General features: G+C 34.4%; 1 protein-coding gene across 1 annotated transcript in view; it reads left to right on the plus strand.

The window, feature by feature from the left end:
- GRAMD1C (GRAM domain containing 1C) overlaps nucleotides 1-22,944 on the plus strand; it is a 90,131-nt gene that overhangs the window by 23,690 nt on the left and 43,497 nt on the right. Inside the window, exons 3-6 of the mRNA XM_069472635.1 lie at nucleotides 2,217-2,301; nucleotides 15,502-15,605; nucleotides 16,200-16,295; nucleotides 21,370-21,450. Coding sequence (XP_069328736.1) covers nucleotides 2,217-2,301; nucleotides 15,502-15,605; nucleotides 16,200-16,295; nucleotides 21,370-21,450 — 366 coding nt within the window. The remainder of the gene's footprint in view (nucleotides 1-2,216; nucleotides 2,302-15,501; nucleotides 15,606-16,199; nucleotides 16,296-21,369; nucleotides 21,451-22,944) is intronic.

Below are 22,944 nucleotides of genomic sequence, written 5' to 3' on the forward strand. Positions count from 1 at the left end.
TCACCTGTTGTTCACCTGTATGCAATGAGTCATTTTTTATTGCCACTTTCAAGATTTCTGCTTTGTCTTTCAACAATTTAACTATTTTGTGTCTAAGTGTGACTCTCTTTGTGTTTAGCCTACTTGGGATTCATTGAGTTTCTGTGATCCATAGATTACTGTTTTTAATCAAATTTGGAAAGTTTTGACTATTACTTCTTCAAATGTTTTTCTGCCTTCCCTTTTTTCCTTCCGATACTCCCATTACATGTATTTTGGTTCACTTGATGTTGTCCCACAGGTCTCTGAGAGTCTGCTCATTTTCTTCAATCTTTTTCCTCTTTCTTCTTCAAATTTGATACTGTCTACTGATCTGTCTTTAAGTTCACTGATTCTTTTTCTGCCATTTTAAATTTGCTTGTGAGCCTCTCTAGTGGATTTTTTTTATTTCGGTGATTATAGTTTTCAACTCCAGAATGTCCATTTATTTAAAAAGTATTTTTTTAGGCCGGGCGCGGTGGCTCACGCCTGTAATCCTAGCACTCTGGGAGGCCGAGGTGGGTGGATCGCTCGAGGTCAGGAGTTCGAGACCAGCCTGAGCAAGAGTGAGACCCCGTCTCTACTAAAAATAGAAAGAAATTATATGGACAACTAAAATATATATATATACAAAAAATTAGCCGGGCATGGTGGCGCATGCCTGTAGTCCCAGCTACTCGGGAGGCTGAGGCAGTAGGATCGCTTAAGTCCAGGAGTTTGAGGTTGCTGTGAGCTAGGCTGACGCCACGGCACTCACTCTAGCCCGGGCAACAAAGCGAGACTCTGTCTCAAAAAAAAAAAAGAATAAAAAGTATTTTTTTAAATCTATTAGTTTATAATCTCTACTTGTTGAGTTGTTGTTGTTATATTTTCTTGTAGTTCTTTAAGCATGGTTTTCTTTAGTTCTTTGAACATATTTATAATAACTGCTTTAGTATCTTTGCTAAATCCAGTCTCTGAGGACCCTCAAAGACTGTTTCTGTTGCCTGTTCTTTTTTCTTTCCTTAGTATGATTCATATTTTCCTGTTTCTTCACATGTCTTATAATTTTTGTTGCAAATTGGACAATTTAGATAATATATTGTAGCATCTCTGGTTTCTGATTGCTTTCCCCTTGCTGCCAGTGGTTGCCATTGCTGATTTTTGTTGGTTGGTTTGTTTAATAACTTGTATAAAGTAAATCTATGAAATGTTTGTCTTGTCCTGTGACATGTGAGAACTAATATCTTTGCTCAGTTTATTGTTGTTGTTATTATTTTTATTTTGAAGGCTGGATTCCTAGAAGTCACCTCTCGTGTCAGCCAGTGATTGCTCAATGAAGTGCTCAAATACATAGAGCCAATAAGGCTTTTCCCTTCTACTGACAGGTCTATGTGTAGATTGGGGAATATATTCAAAGTACTGGCTGTTTTCAAGTTTGTCCCAGTTTTAATGTTCTCTTGATACTTCCTGTGTCTCTAACCAGAAATGAGTAAATAGCCTCTCTCTAGTCTGTGCTATACAGCTTCTGTTCAGCCAGGTATACATAGAGAGTTTATCAAGCCCGTCGTGGCTGCCTCTCCTTCAAGATCTCTCTCTTAAGTCTCTTGCTAATCTGCCAATCTGCTTGTTCCGAATGGAACTATACCCTCACAATTGCCTGGATAGCTTCAGTGTTTTACATTTCACTTCTGGGCATAGATTTTCTGCTTTCCATTCCAAATCAGCTCCCCACTCTCTGTCAACATAGCAGTTAGTTTTCATGGTCTATTTCACCCTTGTAGAACCACTACACTGACTTAACTGGTGGAGGAGGAAGAGTAATGGGAGCAGGCCCAGGAAGGAGTGCCTCAGTCTTCCAATGTCCTTACTCAAGTTCAGTAGATTTTCTTGAACAGATAGTTATCAGTTTATTGTATGCCTTTAGTCAATTTCCAATCATTTAATATGATTATTTTGAACAGTCTTTTTCCAGCTATATATTTGTTTTTGCATAGAGGACTGACTGCCAAACTCCTTACCTCATCATGCTTCTTTTTGGTATTTTTTGAAATGTTTATGTGCCCCCTAAATCTATTTTTTTTAAAAAAAATGTTTATGTGGATTTTTTTCATATAAGAACATGCAAAATATTGGATAGAAAGCATATGATTTTAAATTTGTTTTCTAAGACACTACAATTATAATTAAACAGAAATTTAATCTTTTTATCATTGCAGACTTCAGGTTCCACCTATAAAGACAGGAATGAGGAATACAAAAGACAGTTCACGCATCTACCTGATACAGAGAAGCTGATAGCAGGTAAAAAAGACAGAAATTTGCAAAACAGTGTTTTATTACCTCATTATCAAAATAGGACTGATTAGTGACAGTGTATATAGAAAATTTAAGCCTTTGTGCTAGACAGAAAATAGTTTTCAAGATAAGCAACATTTTATTATTCACAATTAGACAATATAAAACTAAGTTGTAATTTGGGGATGAGTGATTTCTGACTTATGAGAATATTAAGTACTAAGAAAATAGAACTAAAAAGAAATGATTTGTCACAATTTATTCTGGTGCATGTTTCATATGGTTTTGGAGGGAAAATTTAAACTTGATATTCAATATATATTAACTTTCCCCAGAAAAAATATACTTTTTAGCAGTTATACTCATAGAGCAATTTAATAAAATGGTCTAGGGCTAAATAATTATTCATGTAATTGTTCATAAGGATTTTTTTGAAGTAGGCTTTAAGAGGAAAAATTTAGTCATTTTTTCTTACAAAAGTGATTTATTTTCATATAAGTTTAATATAGAGTCAAGAAAATAAAAATATAGAACTAGGTTTTCATATTAGTACATATTTTAAACATTTATCTATAGGAATTTCTCAGATTTTTGGTACTATTGGGGACTGTTTAATTCAATGTAACAATTTCTAGGCAGTTCAGCTCAATAAATATCATAATAATGAATTAAAACGATTTTTAAAAACATTGTTTATTGAAAGTAATATATTCTTATGAGGAAATTTTCAAATACTGTATAAGATCATACAGTGAAAAGTGAGTGGTCTTTCCAACCAAGGCCACTTTAATGTTCTTCCTAAGAGATTACTGTTGTTAGCAATTTCTTATGTATATTTCCCCAAAATTTCTGTATATATTTAAGAATATATATGCAAAAAAGAACTTAAATGGGAACAAACTGTGATTATTGGTTTGAATCTTTAGACTTTTTTTTTTTTTTGAGACAGGGTCTTGCTTTGTTGCCTGGGTGATAGTGCAGTGGCATCATCATAGCTCATTGAACTCCTGAGCTTGAGTGATCCTCCTGCTTCAGCCTCCTAAGTAGCTGTGACTACAGGCACACACCACTATGCCTAGCTAACTTTTCTATTTTTTGTAGACACAAAGTCTTATTATGTTGCTCAGGCTGGTCTCGAACTCCTGGCCTCAAGCAATCCTCCTGCCTTGGCCTCCCAAAGTTCTAGAATTACAGGCGTGAGCCACGGTGCAAAGCCTAGACTTCTTTTTTATTAGCACTACTTATAGTTCCACTTCATTGTTTTAATGGCTTCCTAGTGTTCATTTGAATGATTGTATCATAATTTATTTAACAAATCCTCTATTGATGGCCATTTTGGTTGCTTCTTGTCTTTTACACTAATGTCACGTTGAAACTTCTTGTACATTATTTCTACCCACATGTTCACACATATTGTAGGACAAATTCCATGAAGTGGAATTGTGAAACAGAAGGTAATGATCATTTAAAAGTTTTACACTGTTGTTAAGTTACCCTCCAAAGAGGCTATACTGATTTTCATTCTCGTCAACAATGTATGTTAGTACCTGTTTTGCCACACCTCAGGAACTCTGCTTTATCAAAGTTTGGTAGGTAGAAATGGTGTTTAATCATTGTTTAAATATGTATTTCTTTAAATATGTATTTCTTTAACTATGAGGAACATCCTTTGCCCATTTCTCTAATAGGCTATGTCTTTTTTGTGTACCAGACATCTTGTTAGATGTTTAAAAAATTAGGTCTTTTTTGCATGTGTTACAAATGTTTTTTGCCAGTCTGCCACTTAAAATTAAATACTTTTCATATAAACCTTTCCTAAATGTATCCTACCCATCACTGTATTCTTAAAAGAAATTAATCTGATTATACAGTGATATATATACTCTTCATAAAACATTAAAACTAAACAGAAAAGTATAAGGAAAAGAGTAAAAATCATTGGTAATCCTACTACCTATATATAATTTTGGTTAATATTTTTTGGCTATCTTTCTAGATGTTTTCCAGTATATATAATGGCTTTCAAAAATACACATTTTTGTATTTTTTTCTCACTGCTACAATAAACCTGTTCAGTATAGGACATTTGGAAAATATAGATATTTCCAAAGTATAAAATTGAAACCACCTGTAATTGCACCATCCAGAAATAATATCAGTCACACACATAACCATATACATAAAAAAATATAATTGGGATCATTCTGTGCAAATGGCTTTGAGCTCTAGATTTAACCACTATTTTCTAAATTTAATTTAACCTTTCAGTTTTTAAAACAACTCCCTGGCAGTATAAACCTATAATGTTGTACTTTATAGATTAGTTCAATAAATATTTATTGAGCACCTATTATGTGCCAAACACCATGCTGTTTTTGAAGAACTCAGAGTCTGGTGGGAGATATATAAACAAATCATTGTGACTCAGGGTGACATGAACAGCATTAACAAGGTACAGAAGTATAGTACAGAGGAAGCTATAACTTACCATCTTGGAGAAAGATAATTATTTTGATTTTGGGGGTTGATTTTGAGATGCCCAAAATACCCAGTATGTATATACAAAATATTATCTGAAAATAAAGATTTAGTATATATCACAATAGCCTTCTAACTGATCTCTTCCTCGGTCTTGCATGGCTTCAGTCTATACTGTAGCCATAGTGGTTTTTCAAAAATGCAAATCTGATCAGATTAAAACCGTTCATGGATGGCATTCCAATGACCTTAGAATAAAGCTCAACCTCCTAACTTATAAAGCCTTTCATAATGTGTTAAATATCCTCTCTCACCATAACTTTCGAGTTTCCTTCAATCTCTAGCCCTTCTAACGTCTAAATTCTTTAGACATGTAGTTTCTTTTTACTTCTAGGCCATTTTACTTTATTCTGCCTGGAACTGTTTTCCCTCCTTTGTACGTAGTTATCTTTTATTTATGCTTTAAATATTTAAATATCACTTATTTAGGGAAATTTTCATTCTTTATTTTTTTTTTCTTTTCTTTATTTCTCCGCTTTTGAAGGATAAAGGGAACCCTTTAACTTTAAGCTTGACTGGGTTCAGTTCAGGCCTGATATTAAGCTACCACCCACCAGAGCAGCAGTAGTGATTGTTAAAATACTGAAACACTGGCTGGTAAATAGCCATGGCTTTAAGCCTCTCATGTGACTCCTCCCACCTTGGCTCTGCTGGCCTCTTTTCTAGGATTTCCAGGATCTTCCCATGATCCAGCAACTAAAGAATTTATATTTGACATAGAAAAGTCCCTATAGAACTCCGTTTCAGCACTTTCCACTCTGATCCAGTCACTTTCCACTGTTGTTACTGTAAGCATCATCTCTGGATGGGTATCCCTGCTATGTGTTCCAATAAGTGCCTTGTGCTTTTTTCTATCATATATTTACACAACGATTATCTGTATTTGTTGTAACCCTGACATCTAGGCCAGTATTGGACTTATAATTAGGTACTTGAATAATGAATATAATTGTCATTTAAAATTAAGAGAATAGATGAGCTTGACCATGGATAACATGTAGAGTTAAAAGGACACTAAAAGAATCATGGCATCAGTAGAAAAGGAGAATCCAGTAAAAGGTTCAGAAGGAAAAATCAAGGAGTCTATGAAGATCCAGAAGAAAAGAGTATTCCAGTATTCAAGGGTACAGAGAGTTGTAAGAATTAGGATATAGTCAACAATGTGAAATGTGGTTGAACTAAATGAAAATGAAAATACAAAATAGCAATTTGTGGGATGTAGCTAAAGTAGTACACACAGGAAAATTTATAGCATTAGATGCCTATATTAGGAAATAAAATGGAAATAAAGTCAATAACCTAAGTTTACAATCTCATAAAACTTTATAGAAAGAAGAGGAAATTAAACCTAAAGCAAACAGAAGGAAAGAAATGATAAAGATTAAAGCATAATTCAATGCAACTTGAAAAAAATGCAACAGAAAAAAATACAGAAAAATCATTGAAACCAAAGCTGATTCTTTGAAAAGATCAACAAACTTGATAAACCAAGACCCTAGTTGACCAAGGAAAAAAGACAGAAAACACAGATTACCAATATCAGGAATGAAAGACAGATCATTGGCCAGGTGTGGTGGCTCATGCCTGTAGTACTAGCATTCTGGGAGGCTGAGGCAGGAGGATTGCTTGAACTCAAGAGTTCGAGACCAGCCTGGGCAAGAGTGAGACCTCATCTTTACTAAAAACAGAAAAATTAGTTTGGTGTTGTAGCACATGCCTATAGTCCTAGATACTCGGGAAGCTGAGGCAGGATGATTGCTTGAGCCTAGGAGTTTGAGGTTGCAGTGAGCTATGATGACACTACTGCACTCTACCTAGGGTGACATAGCAAGACTCTGTCTCAAAAAAAAAAAAAAAAAAAGAAAGAAAGAAAAAGAAAGAGGGATCATTACTACTAAGCTCATGGACATTAAAAGGATAATAAAGCTGGGCCTGGTGGCGCATCTGTGGTCCCAGGTACTTGGGAGGCTGAGTTAGGAGTATTGCTTGAGTCTAGGAGTTCAAATCCAGCTTGAGCAACAAAGTGAAACTCCATTTCAAAAAATAATTTAAAAAAGGATAATAAGGAATACTATGAACAATTCTATACCTGTAAATTCAATTACTTAGATAAAATGGACCAATTCTTTTTTTTTTTTTTTTTTTCGAGACAGAGTCTCGCTCTGTTGCCCAGGCTAGAGTGAGTGCCGTGGCATCAGCCTAGCTCACAGCAACCTCAAACTCCTGGGCTTAAGCGATCCTCCTGCCTCAGCCTCCCAAGTAGCTGGGACTATAGGCATGCACCACCATGCCCAGCTAATTTTTTCTATATATATTTTTAGTTCACCAGATAATTTCTTTCTATTTTTAGTAGAGACAGGGTCTCGCTTTTGCTCAGGCTGGTCTCGAATTCCTGACCTCGAGTGATCCACCCGCCTTGGCCTCCCAGAGGGCTAGGATTACAGGTGTGAGCCATCGCGCCCGGCCTGGACCAATTCTTTGAAAGACACAAACTACCAAAACTAACAGAAGAAGAAATAGATAGCCTGAGATAGTCCTATGCCTATTAAAGAAATTGAATTTGTAGTTAAAAACCTATCAAAAAAGAAAACTCTGGGTTTAGATGGTTTCAGTAGTGAATTCTACCAAACATTTGAGTAAGAAATAGTACATCTCTTCCAGAAAATAAGAAGGATCATATCTCATCTCATTTTATGAGACTAACGTCACCATAATACCCAAACCAGATATAAACATTACAAGGAAACTACAGGCCGATATCTCTTATAAACATAGACATGAAAAGCCTAAACTAAGTATTAGCAAATCAAATTTGCCAATATATAAAAAAGATAATGCATTATAACCTGGATCATTTACAGGAATACAAGGCTGGTTCATCTCTTAAAAATCAATCAGTATAGTTTATCATATTAACAAACTAAATATGAAAAACCATGTAGTCATCTCAATAGATGCAGAGAAAGTATTTGGCAAAATTTGTCATCCATTCATAATGAAAACTCTCAGCAAGCTGGGAATTTCTTCAACCTCCTTAAAGGCATCTATGAAAAACCTACAGCTAACATCATACTTTGTGACGAGAGAATGAATGCATTCCATGTAAAATTAGGAACAAGGCAAAGATGTCTTCTGTCACCACTCATACTCAACATTGTAATAGAAGTTTTAAGTGTAAAAAAGTAAAATAAGACTAGAAAAGGAAATAAAAGGCATACAGATTGAGAAAAAGAAAAAGGATAACTTTCTTGGCAGAAGATATGATTATTCATATAGACAATCTCATATAATCTACAAAAAAGCATCTGGAATTGATGAGTGAGTTTAGCAAGGTCACGGGATTAACGATTCATATAAAAGAAACAGTGAACAATGAAAACAAAAAATGAACAGTTTGAGTAAAAATACCATTTATACTGGACTCTCCCCCAAATGAAGTACTTTGGGTATAAATCTAACAAAAAAGTTGAGCCTTCTGCATGCTGAAGACTGTGAAAACACTGATAATATAAGTAAAGAAGACCTAAATAAATGTTCATGGATTGGGAGATTTAATGTTGTTAAGATTTCAACTCTCTGCAGTCAAAATCAAAGCAAGCTTTTTCATAGATACCGACAAGCTGATTCTAAAGTTTATACAGAAAAGCAAAGGAACTAGAATACTCAAATTCTGAAAAAGAACAAAGGTAGAGGACACACATTACTCAATTTCAAGACTTACTATAAACCTATAGTAATCAAGATAGTGTGGAATTTGCAAAAGGATATACAGGTCAATGGAACAGAAGAAAAAGCTCAGATGTAAATTCATACAATATGTAAAATGATTTTTGACAAAGGTGCAAAGACAATTCAATGGAGAAAGAATAGTCTTTTCAACAAATGATGTTGGAACTATATTAGATATCCATATACAAAAGAAATGAACTTTGATGCTTACTTCACACTTTATACAAAAATTAACTCAAAATAGGTCATAGATATAAATGTAAAACATAAAACTATAAAACTTCTACAAGAGTAACATCTATGTTTTTCTGCAGACTATCTCTGTAACTTTGGGTGTGGTGATGAGTTTTTAGATACAACACTAAAAGTATAATTGGTAAAATAAAATGTTGATAAATTGGACTTTATAAAAATTGAAGTTTTTTCTATGCAAAAGATATTAAGAGAATGAAAATACAAGCCACAGATGGGAGAAAATATTTGATAATCATATATCTGATTTAAAAAAAAGCTTGTATCTAAAATATAACTATTACTAAAAGTCAATAATAAGAATGTGAACAACCCATTACTAAAACAGGCAGATACCTTACCAGAGAAGAAATATGGATGGTAAATAGGCATAAAGATACTCGACATCAGTTACCATAAGGAAACATAAATTAAAAGCACAATTAAACACACTTCCTAGAATTGCTAACATGAAAAAATAAATAAAAACCTGACAACACCAAATGGTGATGAGGCTGGAAAGCAACAGGAACTCTCATCCATTAGTGGTAGGGATGCAAAATGATACAGCCACTTTGGATGGCAGGTTGGAGATAAGCAAGGTGTCATTGAACAGGCGAAACAAATTGTGGTACATTTATACAATGGAATACTATTGAGTGATAAAAAGGAACAGGCTATTGATATACATAGCAACATGGACAATTCTTAAATGAATTTTTCTAAGTGAAAAAACTAAAAAGCCCTAAATCTACATATTGTATAAATTCACTTATAGGACATCCTGGAAAAGGTAAAACCATAGGGATAGAAAACAGATCTGTGGTTGCTGAAGTGTGAAGGGGAGAGTGGCCACCCGGGAATTTTTAGGGTGATGTAATGGTTCTATACAGTACTTTGGTGGTGGTTACATAACTCTGTGCAATTGTCAAACCTTTACAGAGGGAACTTTGTTGTTTAAAAATTTCAAAATCAGCTTAGGATATCAGGAGATCCCAGGATGGAGTGCTGACCATATGAAAAGAAACTAAATGTATTACAAATGAGTGACATAACTGCACCCAAGGACAGGTTAGTTTATTTACATTTATTCCCTAGCTCTGTCTACTGAGAGGGTCTTGAAATGATAATGCCACAGTGGCAACAAGCATGTCCAGGGCCTAGATCTTATCTTGGTCTATGAATACCATTCCCCAACAAAACCAGGGCTCCTTGAAGGAATGGCCCAGTCTAGGGCTGGAGCAGTGAAAGTACAAGATGAGTGAGTTTGGAACATCTTATGGTAATAAAAAGTAAGGAAATGCTAAAAAAAAAAAAAAAAATACTGAAGTCAACTTGAAAGCGTTCCCAATAGTCAAAGTTGAAATAACTTGAGCAACAAGATAATAATAAGATTGGATTATAACCTGAAAAATAAAATAAATATCCTCAAGTCCATATTGATATAAATAAATGCTTGAAAAATAGTTAAATAAATGGGGAGAAGGCACAAATCTTCCAGAAGAATTCCAAGCATCCCCAGGTAATTTATAGGTACATTAAAGTTTGAGACTCTCTGATCTAGGGAATTAAACACACACCTAACTAAGTTTAAAAGCCTTACTAGGTTTTCATATGGTGTACAAGCAATAGTGAAAAGGGTCTCTAAAACATTTCAATCAATCCATGCATACTGGTAAAACTGGTTTCACCAATGTGACCCCCCTGTTGAGTACACAATATGCTGATGAACAAGCCACTTATTTCACCAATGAAAACCCTTTTCTAATGCATATATGCTAATTAATCAAACATTTGAATAGTGATAAATATATGAATAGTTGAAGGGCTTATAGTTCCCTCTGATGGAGTGTAGTCCTTTTAACTAAATTGTTAGCTGACCCATCCCAAGTGTGAATCTGTAATTAGGGCAACTATCCCCAGAATATTTCTAAAAATCTACTTTAGCACCAATATATATATCTACTTTTTCATTCCTAATATTTATTTATGCCTTCTCTTTTTTCTTGCTTAATCTTGGCCAAAGAAATATATATTAAAATAAAAAATACATTTGACTCAGCAATTCTACTTTTAGAAATATGGTATTAATGGGGATACATTAATTTGCTAAAACTTCTGGTCTACCATTAGGATGCGCAGAGTGAGGCTCTGATAGAGAAAGAGTTTTTGATTGAAATGCTGGTAGTTGGAAATTGGGCTGGAATATATTGAAATGCACTAGGAGGAGCATAGTGTGTTACTTAAAGAATCTATAATCCTTAAAAAAAAATTATTAGACAAAACTCTACCCAACAAAAAGACCGGTACCCACATGTTTTTTACAAATAATTTTATTCAACTTTCAAGGAATAGATGGTTCCTAATTATACAATGGGAAAATAGTACACTTTTTCTAATTTCTTCTTCTTTTTTTTTTTTTTGAGACAGAGTCTCACTCTGTTGCCCAGGCTAGAGTGAGTGCCGTGGCGTCAGCCTAGCTCACAGCAACCTCAAACTCCTGAGCTCAAGCGATCCTCCTGTCTCAGCCTCCCGAGTAGCTGGGACTACAGGCATGCACCACCATGCTCGGCTAATTTTTTCTATATATATTTTTAGCTGTCCATATAATTTCTTTCTATTTTTAGTAGAGATGGGGTCTCACTCTTGCTCAGGCTGGTCTCGAACTCCTGAGCTCAAACATCCGCCCACCTCGGCCTCCCAGAGTGCTAGGATTACAGGCGTGAGCCACCGCGCCCGGCCCATACCCAATCTTAAATGCCAAAATGAGACCTTTGTTCTGGGACATCAGTATTTATATTAGGAGCTGTAGCCTTTCCTAGGGCTCTGCTAACATTTTACTTTTTTCTTACGTTAGAGCTTGGAGGTAAATACTGGCACTGTGTTAGAGGAGGTGCTGAGTGTGGCTGACCTCTACCACAGGAAGCCTATCAGTCGGGTACCGATATCTGTCCCTATTCTAATCATCCCTCTTTGTACCTGCTGATTCTAAGTGTTCAGTCTTTGCTTATTCTAAGTGTACAGATGTGGGGAAGAATGGCTTTATCTCTGCTGCAGACTTTACCTATATGTTTTTTGGGCTCAGCCTTTCTCCACACTCTACTTTTTCCACTGGTATACACTTTCTGTCTTTCAAAAATTTATCAAAGCTTTTAATATGTAGTTATTTTTGTACTCACCCCTTATCACTGTTATGAATTTAATTTCTTATATGTCTTCCCTGTCACCTCAAAACATTTTTTGAGGAGGGGGAAATAAATACATGTCTAGTATTCCTCTCAACTTGTACTAGAAGTTCTGTGTACTGATTTTTTACTAAAATAACAGAATTCACACTTCTAAATTTGTTTATCCCTCTGAAAATGTTTGGCTTGGGAGACTATATACTTTCTTAGTGACGTCATTGCTCACATTTTTTAATTTCTCTGATTACCTAAGTGAACAAGGTGAATGTATAAGCTGGATAATGTTGAATTGGGGAAATATAAATAAGTATAAAATCTCCTACCAACTCAGAAAATCGCTCTACAAAAGTAGAAGAGAAAGAAAACAGATTATTATTGATTAAGCATTAAACCAGAATGTAATATGTATCATAGGCATTCTGCAAAAGAGATAGTGAAGACAGCAAGAAATCTCACCCTGTTATATAGCCAAACAGATACAACCCATTACATATAAGTTCTAAAGAACGATAACTCATCCTCAAATAAGAGGACCTGACATCACCATTTGTCACACATATGGTGTGAGTTCATCCAGAATTGACCTGGTAATTGGGGCGACCATCAGTGTTAATTAATTGGCTTAATCCAAAGGAAAAATAAGCTCAGATCTTTATGACAAGAGTTAGTTTTGCAATTTAGAGCAAGGCACCCACCAAAGTTAGGCTCCTACATTCTTAAAGAAATTGGGAGATTGGGGAGTTAATTCCCTTGATATTTACCTTTCAAAGAGATGGCTCTCAGGTCCTTAAGAAAACATCCCTCCATTGTAAAACTGACAAAAGGCCTATATAACTTTTAAAAAGATTCACATACATCTCAGAAAAGCAGAGTAAAATTTACAAGTTTTCTAAAGAAGATGCTCTAAGAAAAGGAAGGGGAGATGTCTCTTTACTTTTTTACATCAGGGAAAATTAATTTTTTTCTTTTTCGATTTGCATTTAATCTTACAGTTGTTTCAGGTAAAAAGCAAACAAAATAAAAACAACACAAAGTATAAAAAAAAGAATGGTTATCTCTTGTAATTTAATTATTAAATCTGAAAGCAATTCTAAAAATGTTGTTCCAAAGCATCTTTTTTATTTTTGTAATCAATGTCAGCATTATTGGGCTCCCAAAGATGACTGATGCTAGAAAGGAATACTTTGGGATATTTCCTGACATGATTGTTTAAAAAAACACATGCTCTTAATTTATTGTCACTTCCCTATGGGTAGATATGCCTATATTCTTGGTTAAAACACAATAGTACATCTTGTTTATGTAAATACATATATACTACTTATTGTGCAAGCTTATTCTAGAAGTATATGGTACTGATTCACTCCATCTGTATTCTCATAGCACTTTGTTCTGTATCCCTTGTTATATTTTAGTTACTAAAATACATCTTTAGGAGTTATGTATGGGTCATTCACTTGTACCAAAAATTGATCATGTTAAATAGCTAGTAAGTTGATGTTAATGTATGCATCAAAGGGACCTAAGTTACTTGGTTAATTTCTTTAATTTTAACTCTAACTTTCTAGTAACTTACAAAGTTATAAAATCCATAAAATAATTTTTATTAAGATTATTTTCTTATTCCATTCTAAATGAATCAGATTTTTAATATGATTCAAATCAGATAGAATACTGTATCCTGAAATGCTGATTATTATTATGGTACATGTTTGTTTATCAGTAGGTAAATTGGGAACAAAAAATAGAGTAAAATCCCTTGGCTTTTTAAAAAAAAATGTTCTATTTCTTACATAGGACACATTGCCAGGAAGCATTTTTTTATTTTTTTATTTTTTTTTCGTTTTTTTTATTTTTTTATTTTTTTATTTACTTGTGCTGCTATGAACATTCAAAGGAAGCATTTTTTTAAAAATCAGTTTTACTGAGGTATAAATTTATTATGATAAAACACACCCATTTTAGGGACACCATTTTTGAAACAACTGAAAAAAGTCTGCCAATATATATCAAATAGTCTTCAGTTAAAATAATCCAGGTGGTTACTATAGCTTTGTATATAGTTAATGTAAAATAACGCAGTGGTTCTCAAAGTACCAAAGCGTGGTTCACAGACTAGCAACACTGGCATCACCTGAGAGTTTGTTAGACATGCAGACTCTTGACCTCACCCCAGACCTATTTAATTCAAAACTGTTGGGGGAGCGGCCTTGCAATCTGTGTTTTATTAAGTCTGCCAGGCATTTCTGATCAGAAGTTTGAGAAGCACTGAATTGATAAAATGTTTTGGTAGTTTAGAAAAAACTTTGAGGAACCCTCAAGGTGACCTTTAGCCTAAACTCTGTTTTAAAGATGCATACTAGTTAATGAGTAACTTAATCTGCTTAATTATTTACTAGGAATTTTTGTTTTGTGGCATCTCAGTTTTGTTTTGCTGAAGGAAGCATTGTGAAACACTGAATTACTTTGCTCAGTTTTTAGTGTTTGCTTAGACATAAAAATTGCTAATTACTTTATAGAGCTTTGAATTTAGCTAAATCTCCTCACAGCAGCTCTTTATATTGTGCATTACTGATAATTTGACAATATGGTTTATACTAGCCACAGAGCCAGATCTTAACCTTGGAGGCATGGTGTTATGGTGTTAACTTGTTTCATAGGCAGGCTCTTGATTTGCTGGATTTCAGTGATGAGGTAGAAAGGATCAACTTTGAAACTGATTTAAAATGTATACAGTTTTCTGAGTCATCTTTGACCCCTCCCTTGTTCAACATCTAATCAGTCACCAATTCTCCGTGAGTACTACTGCCTAAATACCTCTGAATCTAACTACTCTGTCTCTTAATATTGTCACCTCCTAGTCTGAGCCACCATCAGCTTTTCCCTGGACTTCCAGCTGATTTATCAGAATCTATTCTCAATGTGAATAAAGTGGTCTTTAATAATACAGATCCCATCCTGTCCCTTCCACATAAAGCTCATCAGTGGCTTCTCATGAAGTCATGGCCTGTGAGACCATGCATGAACCAGCTTCTCCAGCTTCTGCAGCCCAGAGATCTATATTCTTATAGTTCCTCCAGTGTGCTCTGTTTTTTTCTATCCAAGGGCCTTTGCATGTGCCCTGATGAGCCTGCTGACCCGTTATTGATCTTTAGGTCTTAAAGACCACTTTTTCAGTGGAATCCTTCCTAGTGTACTCTCTTTCTGCCCTGCCCCCTGTACCTGCAGAGCCCTTGTTATAGGTTCTTATAGCTTTCTCCACACTTTGGTTATTATCATACTTATTTTTGTATTTATTTATTTTTTGCTTTTCCACTATGCTGGGTCCATGAGGGCAAGAGGCATTTCTGCTAACCCTAGTGTACTGCAGAACATCTGGTATATGGTGTCCAGAGTATATGAATGAATGAATGAACAAACTAGTCAGCAAAAAGTGATGACTTTCCATGTGTTGAAGTAGTATAATGTTTATTAAGTGCCAGATATTTGTGAATAAGCTGTTTCTCATTTTTTGTGTATATAGATTATGCTTGTGCTCTTCAGAGGGACATTTTGCTTCAGGGGCGACTATACCTTTCGGAAAACTGGCTATGTTTCTATAGCAATATCTTCAGATGGGAAACGACAGTAAGACATATTTTGCATTTGATTTGTTGATGCAAATAGATAGAAATATATACAGTTCTTCTAAAAACAATGTATTTTAGAAAATTCCAAAGTAAATTTACATGTTATATTTATATTTGTGCATCTATACTTATATATGCATAAATACATTTACGTGTTGTATGTATAAGTTTGTAATATATTTTTCTAACTGAATACATTGAGCTCCATTTGTACTTATTTAATATAGTTAGAGAAAGAGATTTCAGGTTGACAAAAGCTTGAACATATATCTGTTGGCTGCCAAAAACCGTGTCTTATGTGACAGACTGAATTTTGTTTGTGTGTTTGTGTGTTAATGTGGAACATGAACACTCACGTGTCTTTTCACACTTTGTTCTAATGTTAAATGTTGGAGTTGATGGGGGAGATCACTGAAAAAGAGAATGTCTGACTGCTTGCCCTGGTTTTCTCAGAGAGCTCAAGTATGTGCTTATTAACTCCTTCAGGTTTTTCAGTGGAATATTCTGGATTGGATTGATGTAATACTTCGCATTTTGTGTTATAAATGTGTCTGAAAAATACATTTTCTTTTTTATTCGTTTATGAATTTAGATTTCTATTGCTTTAAAGAATATAACCTTCATGACCAAGGAGAAAACTGCTCGACTCATCCCAAATGCTATCCAGATTGTTACAGAGGGTGAAAAGGTGAAAAACTTTTCTGCCTTTGCCTTATTTCTTAATGTGAAGAAAATCTACCTCATACCAAACATCAATGTTGGGAATATAGGCAATTCTTCTTGGAGTTAGGAATATCTGATAGAGATACAATCTATTTCATACTAGATTTCTGCATGCATAAATGGTTATTAGCGATAAAATTTAAATGACTGCTGACTTTTTTGTGCTTTATAGTTTGCAAAGAACTTTCACTCACATTTTTCATTTCTTTATTGTAAGAGGTAGGTAGGGTAAACATTAGCAAAATGTCCCTGTTATTTCTAAATACTCTAATAATAATAGAATTTGCACAATAGCAAGTAATAAAAACAAATGGTTCTGGTCAACAGAGATTTAGGTAGCATACCAATAAACACATAATAATTATAATCTTTTGGGGTTTTTTTTTAGAGTGGCAGTTATCTTTAATTGCCATCATTTTTGTTATTTATCTATAATATCTGCCATTTCCTAGTGGAGATATATGAAGAATATTTCTATACCCACCTGAGAAATTGGTTAGGGCTCTGTGTGTAACATTAGAAGCATAGTGCTGAGAAAGAAAAAGAAAGAAGGAAGGAAAAGCAGGAAATGAGGGAAATAAGAAAAGGAAAGAGAAAAAGGAGCAGGAGAAAGGGAGAGAGAGAAACAGTACCATGACATTAAATTTTTATAATTATACTTTTTAATCTTATAAAGTTTCTTTTGAATGTACTTTAATTTTTATTTTATTTTATTTTTTTAGAGACAGGTCTTGTTATGTTGGCAAGGCTGGCTCAAGCAGTCCTCTTGAGTAGCTAGGACCACAGGCATGTTGCACCTGGCTGGCTATTTTTATTTTTAAACAATCTCATCCCTATAGAACACTTCCAAGTGTCATACAAAGACCTTCTCCCTCTGAACTATTGAGAGTAAATTCTCACCCTCATCCCTCATCACCCTAGATATTCCAGCATGTATTTCTACCCAACAAAGACATTCTCCTATAAAACTACAATATAACCTTCAAGATCAAGAAATTAACACTAATCTGTTACCATTTTTCAATCCTTAGACCCTTCCAATTTCCACAGTTATTCCAATATTATTATTTATAGCAAATAGACTCAATTCAGAATTACACGTTACATTTAGTTATCATGCTCTTTACTTTCCTGGAAGAATTCCTTAGACCTTTCTTGACTTTATGCCCTTGATACTTTTAAAGATTGTGGGTCATTTTGTAGGATATCCCTCAATTTATGTTAATCCGATGTTTCCTTGTGATTAAATTTAGGTGTTGTAATTTTGGAAGAAATATATGGAAGTGATGTTCTGTTCTTTCCATTGCATCCTATCAGATGGCACATGATTTCAATTTCCATTACTGATGATATTTACTTTGATCATTTGATTAAGGTGGTGCCTGAAGGCTTTACTATAAAGTTAGTCTATATTCCTTTGTAATAATAAGTATTTTGTGGCAAAGTACTTTGACACTGTGTAAATATAACATTCTAGCCAAACTTTAAATGTATTCATTCATTTACTTATATCAGTATGAACTCATGGTTTCTTATTTTAGTCAGTGATTTTTAACCCATTACTATCATTATTTATTTTGTTGCTCAAATTGTTCCAAATTTGTCCTTCAAGCTGGCTGCAGTGTCCTTTTAACTGTTCTCAGTGTGTGCTTTTTGGCATAAGATGTTTTAGGCTTTCCCTGCCCTAGTTCTGGAATAGGCTACTTCTCCAAGGAGTCCTGGTTTCTTTTGGGGGAAATTGATATTTAGAAGACAATATATTCATGGCTTTTGGGGTGTCACTATTTCCAAACCCTCTAAGTGAGCAGAACAAAAGTATATATTATATGTAATCACACACCCATATACGTAATGCACACTCATATATATACCCACTTATACATCTGTTTATCTATCAAACCATCATCCATCCAACCATCCCAAACCATTAATTCATACCAATACTTTCAATTCCAGTCCAACATTCATTTTTATTTTCTCCCTTTCCATATTTATAGTTCCTTTCCCTGGCAGTGAGAAGCCAGGTTCCCGTTATCCTCAACCTAGTTACTTATTTGACCAGTTGGCCTGTATGACCAATATTCATCTCCGCTGCCGCCCCTCCCCGACATGGATACCCTTTTATCCAACTGTGTTTCTGCTGCCCATCCCACCACGACCTAGATGCTTTCTTTCACAGTGTGAAAACTCTCTTCACCCTGCTTGGGCCACCACCCCACTCCAAGCCCTTTCCATGTTCATTTTACCCTGCACTGGGTAGCTGTCTACAGAGACATCTTCCATTCCCTGCTTGTGTTCTAACATTCTGTGCCATTCTGCCACTAGGTGTGGTCACTGTCCCCACCCTGTTCAGACTCTGATACCTCAACACAAGACCACCCTCACGGACTCTGTCACACCATGCTGCCCTCACCTGGTCTGGCTCTGACATGCCTTTGTAGGTTGCCCTCATTCGTGGCCACACTCTGCACATGTTTGAGCTTTGACGCCCAGTACCGAGCTATCTCTTTACGTGGTCACCCTCCTTGGGCTTTGACTCATGCCTCTCTCACATAATTTTTTCACCCCATTCTTATTCTAATACTGCACTTCATGTCACCCCTGTATGTGGCAGCCTTTCTTACTTGGGTTCTGACACCTCATGCGCGGCAATATTTCTCTTCATTCTTTTCTGGTTCTGACACCCTGCTTTGGGCTACTGCAGCTTCTCTGCCCCTACCTGTACCCCTAATACGGAAGCCTACTTTTCTCTGTTCCAACAACAGGTTTAGGGCTGAACTGATCAGGAAGGGAAGGAGAAGAACTAAAATATACTTATTCTTAATTATACAATTCATACATTTCATTGTTTACCAAAATCATCAAACAATTCTAAAACTAACATCTTCATTCCATGCCCATAATCCTCAACTTGTTTTTCTTTCTAAAGGCAAATGCTGTTATCAGTTTGGTGTATATCTTTTCAGACCTTCTTCCTTTGTATTTACATCCATGTATGCATATACATAAACATATAGTTTTAATCTTTTTTTACAAAAGTAAATGCACTTTTATATGTGTTGTTCATCAGCTCTCCTTTTTGAAAAATAACAGTATGTCTTGGAGTTGCAGGTCAGCACATTTAGATAGGCCTACCTCTGTTATTTAAAGTGTGTATAGTATTTCATAGAATGGATGTACCATGGTTTCCTTGACCATTAGGTTATTTCTAATGTTTTGTTATTATAGACAATGCTGCAATGAACAGCCTGACCTTGCCTTCTTAAGCTCATATGTGACTGTTTCTCACATATATAATGGAAGTTCAGGGTCAAGAATTTTGATTTTAATAATGATAATAACAACTAGCATTTACTGAACACTTACTGTGTTCTAGATGCTATTTTAAATTCTTTATATATATTTTCTCATTTAATTCTTACAAAAATCTGCTACTGTAATCATTCCCATTCTGAAGGTAATGGAAATGACCCAAAGTCATAGAACTAATAGGTGATAAAGCCAGAACACGAACCCTCGCAGTTTAATTGCAGAGACCCTGGTCTTAACTTCCTCACTATGTTAACTCCATGATTTCTTTCTTTATAATCATGGGGAAAATCTTTGTACTACTAAATATTTATCCCTTTTATGTATTCTATGACTAAAGGGAGGTTAATCATGGTACTCGTAGTTGTTTTAGATTCTAGAATATGTTCTATCCTAGCTGCTTAGAGATATCATTATACAGAAGTCTTTCCCAAATTAAGAAGGCTATTATTGGATCAAGATTTATTAATACATTTTTGAAGATGGTTATCTAGCAAAGAGTAAGGGAAGGTAGTAATTTATGTAGATTATCCAAAAAGCTCAGGAGTTGGGAATGTGGTGGTTGTGTAGGAGAGTGGATGAAGTTAATAACAAGGTATTTAGTTTAAGAAGTGGGAATTAGCAAGCATAACGTGGTGAAAATGAGGTAGATGAAGAGATTTTTTAAATCTACATATCTGAACACAGGTTGTAAGATTATTACAATTAGGCAAAACAATTTGGCCTAAGAAAAGGGAATAGGTATAATAAGTAGTGATCGTTAGGTCATATATTATGTATAGAATTCTGTTTGGAAGAGCTCCTGGATATATCTTCTTTGTAAAAAGTTTGCTTATGAAGAATATATAGCAAGGTTTTAATTTAATGACTGGGAAAATAGCACTTTAAAGTCTTTCTACAAAAAGCATTAACACCCAAATTATTATTTTTTTTGACATCTTAATACATTTAGCATAGAACTGAACTTCTTCCTTTGTAAAGGAAACCACTCAGTCATGAAAGGTCACTAACTAGGGGGTGGAAGAAATGAAACACTGAAAGACTGTATTCAGGGCTGCCTCTTGTTACATTTTTCATAAAAGCCTATTTTAAAATATGACTTTGCAAAAATCAATTAAATGCAAACATAGAATTATAGATTGAAACATGCTACTTTTCTTCTATAACATTCAAAGAAAAGTTCAGTGTTAATATGGGTGACTTACATCTATAATTAGCAGAGATTATGTATTACTAGAGTTTTTAGAAGACTGAAAGCTAATGTAACTTAAGATCTTAAAATAAATCTATCTCTGAAATCCATATGTATTTTTTTATTCTTTGTGTATACTTGGCTCAAATAGTAACCAATTCATATCTCTTTGCAAAGTTCAGAATAAAATGAACTTTTCTTTTTTTCATAATTTTATTTAGATTGATTTTAATAGTTAAACAATGAACATAAATAGCTACCTATTTCAAGCCCCTTTTCCTAGTATATGATGACAAAATTGTATTTGTTGTAAGATACTATTTGTTGTAAGATATGATTTGTAAAGACACCTTATTCACACAATTATCTGTTTTTCTTCTATTGTAGCAAAAAGTTAAGTAAAAATAGTATGTAAGTAGGCAGTGGTGACCTACTAGTTTGCTTTGACCATAATAATAAGTCCCTGAAGACCTTCATGACAGCTACTTTCCCCTTATTTTCCATGACACTAAAATTGTCCTATTATTTTTCTTTGCAGTTTTTCTTTACATCTTTTGGTGCCAGGGATAGAAGTTACCTCAGTATCTTTAGGTTGTGGCAGAATGTATTATTAGATAAGGTAAGTATTCATAGAGGCAGTTGCTTATTATAATAAGAATCTCCTACTATGTACCTAGATAATATTTATGAATTGAAGAGCTCCTTTTTATTTTTCTGAACTTATTTTTTACTACATTCAAATTCCAAGTAAAAACTTCAAGCAAAATAATACCCATAGTTACAAGTTAAGATGTTAATTGTAATCTCCAGGGTAACCACCAAGAAAATAACTAAAAAAATATAAAGTAAAAGAAACATCAAAGGAATTAACATGCTACATTAGAAAATATCTTTTTAACATGTAAGAAGGCAGTGATGAAGGAATAGGGACAAAAAAGACACAAGACATAGAAAACAAATAGCAAAATGGTCGTTAAACATAAGTAGATTAAACATTTCAACCAAATAGCAAAGATAGGCAGAATGAAAAAATACACAATCCAACCATATGCACATTAGATTCAAAAGCACAAATAGGTTGAAAGTAAAAGGAAGAAAAATTATGTACCATACAAACAGTAGCCAAAACAGAACAGAAATGAATATAATAATATCAGACAAAATAGACTTTAAGACAAAAATTAATAGACACAGGGAAGAATATTTTATAATGATAATAGGGTCCATTCATCTGGAATTCATAACAATCATAAACATATATGCACCTAGTAACAGAACCCTAAAATATATGAAGCAAAAACTGGCAGAATTGAAGGGAAAAATAGTTCAACAATAATAGTTGGAGATTTCAATACCCCACTTCAATGATGGACATAACAACTAGACAGAAGATGAACAAGGAAATAGAAGACTATCAACACTGTAAACTAACTAGAACTGAAAGATGTCTATGAGACACTCCATCCAAAAACAGCAGAATGTACATCCTTCTCAAATGCACATGGAACATTTTGCAGAACAGATCATATGCTAGGTAATAAAACAAGGCTCAATACATTTAAAAGGTTTGAAATAGTACAAAATATATTCTCTGACCACAGTGGAATGAAATTAGAAAGCAAGAACATAAGGAAATATGGAAAATTTATAAAAAGGTAGAAATTAAATAGAACAGTTCTAAATAACCAAGGGTGAAGGAAGAAATCAAAGGGAAATTAGCAAATACTTAGAGTTAAATGAAAACAAAAGCACAGTGTACCAAAACCTATGGGATGCAGCTTAAGCAGTGTTTAGAGGAAAATTTATAACTATGAACACCTATGTTAAAAAGAAGAATTATCTTGAATTAATAACCTAACTTTTTGCCTTAAGAAATTAGAACAAGAAGAGCAAACTAAACTCAAAGCAAACAGAAGCAAGGATATAATAACGATTAGATTAGAGATAAATGAAATAGAGGCCGGGCGTGGTGGCTCACGCCTGTAATCCTAGCACTCTGGGAGGCCGAGGCGGGTGGATCGCTCGAGGTCAGGAGTTCGAGACCAGCCTCAACAAGAGCGAGACCCCGTCTCTACTAAAAATAGAAAGAAATTATATGGCCAACTAAAATATA

Source organism: Eulemur rufifrons, chromosome 7 (assembly GCF_041146395.1).
Source record: "Eulemur rufifrons isolate Redbay chromosome 7, OSU_ERuf_1, whole genome shotgun sequence".
In the NCBI taxonomy this organism is placed as follows: domain Eukaryota; kingdom Metazoa; phylum Chordata; class Mammalia; order Primates; family Lemuridae; genus Eulemur; species Eulemur rufifrons.